An 11,661-nucleotide genomic window follows, 5' to 3' on the forward strand; every position below is an offset into this window, starting at 1 on the left:
GGTTTCTCTTTTTTACCCTTTGTATGTTTCTGGTGTAAATTAGTTGAAAAGTCAGAAAAAACTACCTCTTGACCTGACTCAAACTGTGTAACACTCGGAGGCTTCGGCCACAGCTGTTACTGTCATAATTAGGGTCAGAGCAGCAACTCAACTCAGCTGTATTTATAGAGCACTTTAAAACAACCACCGCTGTATACAAAGTGCGGTACATGGGGCAAAAATCATATTTACAACAATAAATTAATAAACAAAGACAGTAGAAAAACAGTCAAACTAAAAATCAAGTGTCATCCTGAGCCAAAGAATTAAAAATGAGTTTTAAGGCGGGTTTTAAAGATGGGCAGTGAGGGGGCTTGCCGAATGTTCAGTGGGAGGTCATTCCACAGAGAGAGACCAGCAACGAAAAAGGCTCGATCCCCTCTGAGCCTCCGCTTAGTTCTTTGTACCTCTAATAGTGTCTGGTCTGCAGACTGCAGGTGTGTAGGGGCAGAGGAGCTCAGAGAGGTAAGGTGGAGCGAGGCCATTTAAAGATTTGAAAGCAAATAACAGGATCTTAAAACGAACTCTGAAATGTATAGGGAGTCAGTGAAGGGATGCCAGAATAAGAGTTATGTGCTCCCTCTTTCGAGTATCAGTCGAGAGGCGAGCAGCGGCATTTTGGACCAACTGATGATTTAATGTATTTATTTCACAGCCCCGGTTGAACATTTCACCAAGTTCGACCAAAAGTTGGAGGTAAACGTAACAGCCCAAGACATAAAAAGTTTTTTGGAGCCTGACCCAAAACTCAAAAGGAAGTCAGCCATTTTTAATTTCTTTTGAAATGTTGCCTCATTCTTGGCCCTCTTTTGAGGTCATATTTTTAGCAAAAATAGCTTTGAATCTGACGTACCGGTACGTCATTTTCAAAAAAAAAAATTAAGCAAGAGCATTATCATTTCTCTCTGAGATACATTGGAAAACATACACTATTTTTAATTATTATACAAGACACATTAAAGACCAAAAAAATTGTAAATTGGGAATTTTTCCACTGTGAGACGAATAAAGGTTTTCTTATTCTTATTAAAAATGCATGACAAACCTCCACCTTGCATTCCAGTAGCTCCTCGTGATGCACTTTTTGAGAGCTTTTGTTGCCTCTGGACCAACCATTGATCCCAATACACCATTATTGCAACACCGCTGGCTTTTTAATTTGTGATGTCTCCACGAGATTGCAGAAAAAAAACTCATATTGTGGAAATGGTCAAAGATTAGGGCTCAGCCCGAAAAGAAATGTGAAATTATTTTGTTTCTCTCTGTTTGTGCAATGAATACATTGCAAAACAACCTTAAAATTTTAATTTGCATTTTTCCTCAGTGAAAATTTAATTTGTACTGTATATATTCTCAGTACCTCAGTTTCTTTTTTTCTCTCATACTAGTTACTGGCTAGTTTTTCTACTGCTTGCAGACAGAGCTTCCACCTCTTAAATTAAAAACAATTCTCATCCATGGTCAGCCGAGAACCGGTAATTTATTCCTTCATCCATCCACTTTCTGTCACGATTATCCTCATTAGATTTGCAAAACTGCATTCATTTGCCCCATCGTTTTGCAGTAAGCCGTTAAATCTTATTGAGACAGTATTTTCAAAGAGTTGATGTTGGTACAGTAATGACAAAATCTGAGAAAAAAATCCCCGTGCACCCTTGAGAAGTTGCATCACATTTGCATTAACACATCTAGAATGGCACATGAAAAGGAAGTGGTGTGGCCAGCAGCAAGCCCAGGGGGTGATTTGAATCGAATTCCATTGAGCGACAGCACTGCTCTTAAGCAGAAGAATATTGTAGGATAGGCCTAATGAAAACATCTGGACGGACTTGAATGGAATGCGTCTTTATTAGCATTCACATAAAAGTTTCATTGATGCAAATGCTTCTCTTTCAGCAGTTCATTTATTTTTGTATGAGAAATATGCCAAGTTAGCGACCGCTCCACTTCAATAGTATTGCAATCAGAAATTTCAGGGAACTTAACATTATCGGACAATTTCATCACCAAACTACTCAACACTTTGCGTAAACTCAGAGGGTTTTTTTTTTCTTTTACTACTTTTTAACCTGGCCTGTATCAACACACTCAAGAGTCATAGGAAACTCATCTTTTGGCTCTTCAAGCTGAGAAAGATCCTTTTCACCTCACGTCATGCACTGTGACAATAAAACAGGTATAAACCAAACAATAATTCACTCCATGCAGTGGATATTGTTCATGTGAAAGTGTTCACTCGATGCCAAGTTTAAAGTTTATGATTGCCCGCACCGTTATTTTTCTGTTTATACAAGCTGAGATTCTGCTTTTTGTTCCATCGCTATTTAGGAGATACTATATAAAAACAATATACATGCCTATTCTCATGCCAGGTTTTTTTTTTTTTTTTTGATAACAGAAAAGAAAGTAGACCAAGAAAAATCATTGTAAACCGTTTCACTGTTATTGTGACTTATAATATGCAGCATAATTAAAAAAAAAAACAAAAAAAACTTCACAACACAACACAAAACTTGGGTCGACATTTAAGAAATTGAGATTGAGCGATGTGCATTATCCTAAAGGGCACTTCAAATGCTTTCCATTGATTTATAGATTGATGATATCAGTCATTGTTTGGTGAAGATTTGTCGTTTTTAAGATCAAGATTTTACTCTGTGCAGAATGGAGAAATTCTGAATTGCTGAAATGTACTCCTTATCAACGCATACTTGCACTTCCCAGAAATAAATGAAACTTTTTCATTCAGTTTTGAATTATTTTGAGTCATTCTTATTTCCTTATTCTATTATTTCAATATTGTATCTATTTCTCTCTCTCTCTCTCTCTCTCTCTCTCTCTCTCTCTCTCTCTCTCTCTCTCTCTCTCTCTCTCATACAGAGATGAGTACTTTGTTTTTCTATAAATAAATATTTTTTGTAACGCAGTTTATCTGAGTCTGCATTTTGGGGATCCACACTCCACCTGGTTCGTGTTCAGACCGTGTTATTTCTTAATGAACCAGTCCCCTTCAAGCTCATGTTAAAAGGAAGTCAGCACACACCTGCCACAATTTAAGTACTTCTATTTTACCCCAAATTAATTTCAGCTGTTCCAAAAGACCTGCCATTTCAGCAGGGGTGTGTAGACTTTTAATAATGACTGTTTAAATTGTTAGTTTTCCCAACTATTTATTGAACCTTTATTCATACAGGTTTAACCTTTATTCATCCTGGCTGTGACAGTAGAGTAAAACAAAGCAAAATAATAGCAGATACAACTAACCCAATTTCGATAAATCACTTCATTTTTGATATTGTTAGTCCTCGTTAGAGACCGGTAAGTTGATTGGGCACGAGTTCACCCTGGACTGGTCAGTAGCCAATTGCCAGGCACATTTGGACGAACAACCACTCACATTCACACCGACGGAAAATGTTGAATCTTCACTTGACCTAACTTGCACCTTTTTCTAATATGGATGGAAGAAATTCTAGGCAAGCAATGGGGAGGACATGTAAACTCAATTCAAGATATTCGACCCCAGGACCAAATGACTGTGAGGCAATGGCCAATCGCTCACTCATGCTGCCCATTTTAAATTAATATTATGAAATGACACTGTCAAATCTGTTAAATGCCTCTCTGGATGATTTTCCTGAACTTAATAATACTGACCCTAAGAGTTATTCTATTCATTCCATCCAATCAAGATCAATTGATCTTTTTTTCTGGATGAGAAATGATTTCAGTTGCGTTACTGTTGTTCAGCTTTGGCTAGACACAAGATGGAGACAGTCTCCAACTGACTTGCAGTGAGCCTCAAATGACCAGCCAGGAACCAGGAAGAAAGTATGAGGAAGTAGATTTCACACGTTTTGTTTTTGTGTCCCCGAGCTGCAATCACTTATAATCCACGTATTTGCCAACAGCGCAGAAAAGTCTGGATTTCTTCAATGTTGCACGTGCAGTATTTTAGAGAGGATCTTGGATTCGAATGAGAAGGTTAAAAAAAAAAAAAGTGATGTGGCGGAGGTGGGGTTGTTGTACAAGAAATCCGGCCCACCTTAACTTGGAGCCAACATGCCTAAACAGTGAACTCAGCCACAAGAATTTTCAGACTGAGGTAGATAATGTGAGCAATCACTATGTTTACATAGATTTTTTTGTGGCCCAAAAAATACATTTGCAATGATCTTGCAGATGTAATTTGTTTTCGTTTTCACTTTACTATTCTCTTGGGGGGAAGCATTTAAAATCAGAGAATTGACCTGCTTTAGGATATCTATCTCACAATGGCCAGAATTGCCACACAAAATAAAATCGATTTAACCTTCACCGAGAGCAAACAAAAGATGGATTTCCCGAAATTAGAAACAGGTGGTTACAACACGCCCACCTGCTCTGTTGACTCAACAGTGAAGTGCTATTTCCCAACAATGTGAACATGTTGTTTAGGAAATAAATGGTAAAGCTTAAGGTTTTAGCCAATGACCAAACATGAGTTTTTGGAATAATGCAAGCTCTTGGAGGGGAGAAAAGAGCTCTTTTGTGTCTGAGAGAGCTCAGACTGTCATGCGGATGCCAGTCAACTACCCATGGATGACAATTAGCCAATTATGGGAAAACATGGTGGTCGGAATGCTGACTATGGCCTTTGTATTGGTGCTGCTTTTCCCTGAAAAAGGCTTTTGTTTTGCCGGGTCTTTGACCCCGGTCGCTTTTGGACAGACTCATGTTCTTCTTCTGTTTGAATCATAATCAGCACCTGATGCACGATGATGATTACGGTATATTGACGCACTTAGTGACGTAATAGCCCACTGGCAGTGATTTATGTATGGTGATGCAGTTAGGTCCAAACATATTTGGACATTGACACAACATGCAACCAAAAGTTTCACTTTTTAAGACTTGGTTGCAGATCCTTAACAGTCAATTACAGGCTGAAATCTGAAATGCACAGAGATCCCCAGTTGCTGGATTTCCTCCCTGGTGATGCTTTGCCAGGCCTCTCCTGCAACTGTATTCAGTTCAGTTCCTGCTTGTTGTTCCTCGGGCATTGTCCCTTCAGTTTTTTCTTCAACAATCAGATTCAGGTCAGGTGATTGACTTGGTGATTTTATAAGATTCCAATTTTTCACCTTCAAAAATTCTATGGTGTCTTTTGCAGTATGCACTTTTTTTACATTACGCATTAAGATAGTTTGTCAGATGACTATGTGACTAAACTATGGCGTACTATTGTATGGTATAGTAAGTATAGTAAGTTACAATTAGGTAGAAATACAGTTTGCTTTAATTATAGCAACAGACAAACCCAAAGGAGGAAGGAATAAAACTGCATTTTTGATATATATGTTACAAATAACGAATGACAATATTAAGTGTATTGAAGACACTGGTGGGTGTTTTATTAATCCAACAAAATAAAGCATGGGGTTGACATGATCATAGATTTGAAAAAAGAAAAAAGTATATATTGTATTCCATTGCCCTCTTTTAGATCTGGCTCCTGCTATTGTAATTTTATTATTTGAGTCCAGTCACACAAGTGACATTCTAAATATAAAGGCAATGCAAACAGCCTCTTGGAATTCCTGTTCATTATTTTTCTTCTGACAAATTATTCACCTTTGATGGGCCCCTAAAGCCGCACCATTTTTTTTTCAAGTGTGAATATCCTGGTGAAATGTATGTATTTTAGGAGTCCCCAAAACACGCCGCACTCCAAAACCCACTCAGTGGTGCCCCTTGGAAAGGTAGAAAAAAAAAATCAGCCCTGATTACCGGTTTCAACAATTCACACAAACTTCATGTACTGTATATCACATCAGGTCACAAGAAAAAGTCCCAAGCACCACTTAACCACATTGAACAGGAAGTTGGCCATTTTGGTTTGAAGTACTCATTCGGGGGCGAATTCCACTGCAGGTATTATGACGTACTCCATTAATCAATCAATTTCCTGTTGGGGTTGTTCTCATAAGGTTGCCCGTGGGCTGGAGTTTATCACAGTGGTTTTGAACTTCGAAGGATATTACAGAAAACACACACAAGCATGGGAAGAAGATGTAAACAATGAAGGCCGGAGATGACATTCAAACCCAAATCCTCAGAACTGTGAAGCAGATGTGCTAATCACGAGGCAACCGTGCTGCCACTTTGACAAACCCAGATGACTTACTTATAGTTGAACAACAAAAGGGGGTACCTGGACTCACTCTTCCCTGCTCTCTACTTTATTATTATTGTTATTTTTATTATTATTACTAAATCAGAATGTGTAGGACTGACAATGATTTTCCATAACAGTACCAAATTTGTCCTTCATAGCATGTGTTTCATCTTATCCTTCAACCCATATTGGATGAACCAAAGAAAGCAGGAAATAATTTGAATTGCTTATATGAGTGACAGACGTTGTCAGGGGCACTGCCAGATTTTTCGGGCCCCATGAAAAACTATTCATTTTGGCCAAATCCAGTGCCACAGATTAAAAGACAATAGTATTTTCTAGAGCCCTTAGAATCAACATCATCTTACTCGCCCTCACAACACTCCTGGTTCTGTCTGTACTTTATTTGATGCTAACTTCTAGTCACAGTCATTATTTTTTAAGGGACTGTAATCGGGCATAATTTGAGACAAGACAAGAAGTGCTGATTTCTGTACGGTCATTGCAAAGAATTCCACGCAGTCGTCAAATTCACAACTCAAAATGCACACAATATGTATTTGTAAAGTATAGTAATATGGTCAAAGGGAAGTCACAATTTTTCTACCAGTGACGCAGTGTGTGTTTAGATGGGGATTTTATATGACTCATAAGGGAGGAGAGGCAGCCCCCTTTTGTAGTCTTGTGCTGCACATAAGGGGAGAACACCCATTCGCGGTCACTCATCATGCAATAATCTGCAGAAAATTAGAAGGGAGGTCTGCTGCATTTCAATGTTCATAGCATGTTTTAACCCTGGAGAACCCAAGAACCCTTTTCTTCTTTGGAAAATGATGAATTATACATTAAATGACTGCTATATGTTCACTGAACACCAAAATATATGTATTTTCAAATATTCAATGCTTTAATCCTAATTTAGGATGAGGGCCAGATTTGACCCTTTGGGATTTAAGGGTAGCATTTGAGTAGCAGAATTTATAGGGGCCAAATGTGACCCCATGGGTTCTCCAGGGTTTTAATGATTTAAAAAATGCATGTTGCCTATATAATGCAAGCATACTGCCTTGCTTGTACTATCATAGTAAAAAGTGGAGATGTGTTTCATGTGTTTTCCCTATTTTAATACATTCACTGCTGTGTGACAGAATTATGCTAAGGTTGGACAGAGGGCCGGTATGAATTGTTTATTCACATAAAAGGTACTGGTTATAGTACCTGTATAACTGAGCACTGTCTGCCACAGATAAACATGAAACTAAAAACCATTTCAATGTACAGTATGTAATCAACTAATTTTTGTTGCGGGCCACATTGTAATTACGGTTTCCCTTGGAGGGCCGTTATGAATTTTGGGAAACCATATAAATGTTTAATCACCTCCTGATATTACATATACAGCGCACAACAATTTGATGGATAACTAGTTTTAAAATCAGAACGAAAAAATAATGACTGTTGTTGTGGATTACTTATGACAATTTGAAATTTTGGTTCAGACAAGCATCATGGAACTTGACATGCTTGGTTTGATTTTGCGGGCCACATAAAATGATGGGCCTTGACTTTGACACCTGTGAACTACCATATTATTACCTATTTTATTAAATCATATGCAACTCCCCCTGGCATTTGATCATTTATGATTTACCAACAAATTGAATTTAAAATTGGTGGTCATTGAAAATAGTGTTCAATGTATGTTAAGAAAGGATTTGAAGCGGTAATTGGTCGTAATACACGTGAAGTGTCTGGAAAAGTTATATGAAACACATTTAGCAAGAGGCAAAGTAGACACACTTTATCGTCTTTAGTGGACCAAAAAAAATGACATCGTAGCCCATATGTGGCCCCCGGGTCTTCCTTTGATAGATTTCTGCTGAAGGAATGTCAGACTAAGCACTGATGCATTTAGTACCCCTGGAAATTATGCGTTCGCTATCAATTCACTGGTGCTTGGTGGGTCGATTAGCGAAAGTACAGCCCAGCAAACTTTTTTGTGATACGTTCATTACGTTAAATTACGATGCGATGGGTTACCGGGGTATTTTATAGCGTTAATTATCAACTCGTCATGAACGCCCTTGATACATTTGCATTTCCTCGGTCTAGTCGGACACAGATATAATCACCAGACTATGACAGACATTTTAAAAATAGGTCTTTACCTCGGGGTAACCATTTTAAACAGACCCGCATTTTAACTATATTTAGCATCTTCGGGTATCTCCAGCCTCATCTAAAAATTCAGACGTTACCTTGTCCTACATCGTTACGAGTATTTCCGTCTTCGTATAAGATTCAGTTATTCAAAGAAAACAAACGATCACACAAAGAACATCGGTTATTTAATCAGGACGAGGTGTTTGTTCAATCACATGAACATGTCATAATTTCCGGGGCTACCTGAACGCATCTGTTAAACAGCGCCAAGTGGACTCGGGTGTCCGAGAACAGACGCCTGAGCAAAGTTGAAAGAAGCAAACTATTGAAAAGAAAGCCGAACAGAGGGAAGGGAAAGTCCTCAAACGCAGCGCGACCTTCGTAAAACGCCGCGTCTTCCTTATGTGTTGCTTCCTGTTCCCAGGGCTGTTATAAAGCTTCTCGCGAGCAGTAAATGCAGTCGATCTGGGACAGCTGCCGCACCACCACAGCCAAACACAGACGCCAGCGAAATGGTGAGTCGGCGGCTGTCAATCGTTAACATTTACCTGTACTCTACCTGTCGTGTCACGCCAAGGGCACTTCGCTTTATTGGGAAAACCTGATAGGCTCCCCCACTCCCTTCAATGTCTTTTAATCATGTTTGTAACTCATTAAACGACACAAAAGAGCCATTTGATTTTTCACTGAAGCAGCATCGTTTGGTATTATGAAATTCATGAAAAAGGGAGAACTTCAAAAGTCACTGTAACTGTCCGTTTTGTATTTTTTTTTTCACGTACCATATCGTGGCCACCATTGAAATACAGTAACGTAGTAGGCCTAAGTGCTCAGCAGAAACATAAGTTTTATTCCTAAAAACTACACTTGTTATTGTAAGCCACTGTAACATGAACACTGCGCTAACATAGAGGAAAATAAAAACAGCACTGGAATGGTTCAATGAAAATGTATTGAATACTTTATAAATATTTAGAAACAAAGGAGTGTTAGATACAATTTAACTCAACTTAAAGAATGTATAATACATAAATATATAACATAATGCACATTAAAGTAAAAAAAATACTGTTCTGGATTTTGTTTTGGAAAAAAAGGCTGTATTCAAAGCTACAATTCAGTCTAGCATGTTCCGTACTTGCTTTCATTTATTTATTTATTTTCAGATATTTGTACTTGAGTATTTATTTTGTGATTAGTCTTCCTACTTTTACTCACTATATTTGAAATCACATATCTATAATTTTCAAAACAGGCTTGTTGGAGTTTTCAACTGACAGCGTAAAAAAAGATGTAAATATAGAGGTAAAGTGAAGCACAGTTGAGGTCTTGATTGTTTGCTTTTGAGTGATTACAATATTGGAAACAAGGCAACAGATACAAAGAAGCAAGCTATTCCTTTTCCATGTTTTTTTAATGAGAATTGTTGGTAGTTGTAAGTAACAAGAATTATTCATTACAAAGGTGTTGTGACTGGTTACAGCCTAAAAAAACACAAGTAAAAATTCTCTCATCGGAAAAAAAACCCAGACAAGTAAAATTAATTTTTTCAGATGATATTATTGGCTAATTTGTCATGTTTTTTGAAACCCAGTTCACAACATTAGCAAAGCTAAGGGAATGTGTTTTTTTCACAACATGCAACATCTAACGTGATGTTGTTTTCTTCTCGGTATGAGCTCTACAAGTATTAAAAGAGGAAAACAATTTAGTTTACTTAAGTACACAACTTGTCTCAGTACTTCTACTTTGACCAGAGTGTTAATACTTGTACTTAAAGTAAGTAGAGTGTGACAACTTTTTCCACCTTTGCTTTCAGTCAACATCGATTCTTATTACTATTAGGTCATAACACTGATGATATTAGTGGTACTAGGATAGTAGCATTCCATACTGTCACGGGCATGAAATAACATGATGCGGGTGTGGTTTCCTTGGACACGCAGCATTATGGCAGGTAATGTTGGCAGCAGGGACAGAGGGAGGGAGCAAAGGAAGGAAGCAAGGACGGGAACTGGAATGGGCAGCAGTTGCCAGCTTCAATTAAAACGGGCCATTGTTCTTTTATTGCTACCATTTGGCTGTGGTAACATCGTGGAAAAAAAATGGCACCGTGAAGGCTTCGGTTCATTTCATCTTAACATTTATAAGCGTCAGGTTTACTCGTGTTTGCTAACGCCGTTGGTTTGTGGCAGGAAATGACACTGAATTATGAACTGTTTTGCTGCTCTAGTTTCCTGTCACTGTCAACTTCTAAGATGTCGGCTTCCTCTCTTTCTCACAATACAGATGTCAAAGGGTCGTCGTACTAATTACACTTTCAGTGCTCCCATCGCAAGTTTTCGGAAGACACTGCCAACCTCGTCACCTGTTGTTGTTAACACTGTGCAGAGGAGTGAGAAAACTGGTTTGACTTCATTTTGATGTCTTACAACATTAGTTTTTCCCTTTAAGCTACCGGTATTACTTTTTCAACCAACATTGATGAGGCCAAGCAATCATAATTTAATCTTAATGCCTTTTTGGTTTTGTGAAAGGTGCTTATTTCCTACTTCAACATAAACTTGAATGGTTGTTATTCTAGAAGTAGAGAAAAGGGTGCGCAGGAATATGATGTTGCTTTCATCTTCGATTATAGACTGCACGGGCAGGATCGGATTTACTCTTACGGGGTCTTTTATTTAGACTTCCTGACTTTCAGTCAACTTAATTTATGAAAAGTAACACCAGGCAAATAACATTTTTCTGACACGGAATCTGAATTCTGGACATGGTTATGAGAGAATTCTGTGTGAAGGAACTCTCGTTCATGAGGAGATGCTGTAGCCGATCACAGTGATGTCATTGTCAGGAGCATTCTGGAACCGTTCAAAAATGGAGTCCAATTTTTCGCTTCCACATTGGATGTTTCAAAACGTGTACATCACAGTACAATGTACAGTATAATGAAGACGAGCGCTATAGAAAATGGATGGACAGAGGACACTACTTAGAAAATGACCTCAAGTTAATTTTTGATCATAGAATTTAAGATAAACATTGTGTAGTACCATCTATCCATCAATTTTGTACCCCTTTCATATCCTGAACCATGCAGCGAACTTTAGAGTGAGATACACTGGCTCGACTGTTCTGCGTCTGATGTGCCAACTTAGCATGAATGTTATGTGAAAGCTACTGAAAGGCAAGCTTAGTTGAGTATTGTAGAATAGTGCTATGTTGTAGCAACAATCCACTCTTCCAGTGTGTTGCCCAGTAATTGTTTTCCTATGAAATATACTGTACTACCTAATATTTATGGA

The 11,661-nt window shown here is 38.2% G+C and overlaps 1 protein-coding gene across 1 annotated transcript in view; it reads left to right on the forward strand.

The window, feature by feature from the left end:
* The first annotated feature begins 6,952 nt into the window (after nucleotides 1-6,952).
* vamp5 (vesicle-associated membrane protein 5) overlaps nucleotides 6,953-11,661 on the forward strand; it is a 7,987-nt gene continuing 3,278 nt past the window's right edge. The window contains exons 1-2 of the mRNA XM_019885318.1: nucleotides 6,953-6,971; nucleotides 8,784-8,874. Of these exons, the coding sequence (XP_019740877.1) occupies nucleotides 6,970-6,971; nucleotides 8,784-8,874 (93 nt within the window). The 5' untranslated portion in view covers nucleotides 6,953-6,969. The remainder of the gene's footprint in view (nucleotides 6,972-8,783; nucleotides 8,875-11,661) is intronic.

The sequence above is a fragment of the Hippocampus comes genome, unplaced genomic scaffold (assembly GCF_001891065.2).
Source record: "Hippocampus comes isolate QL1 unplaced genomic scaffold, H_comes_QL1_v1.1 scaffold45, whole genome shotgun sequence".
Classification (NCBI taxonomy): Eukaryota; Metazoa; Chordata; class Actinopteri; order Syngnathiformes; family Syngnathidae; genus Hippocampus; species Hippocampus comes.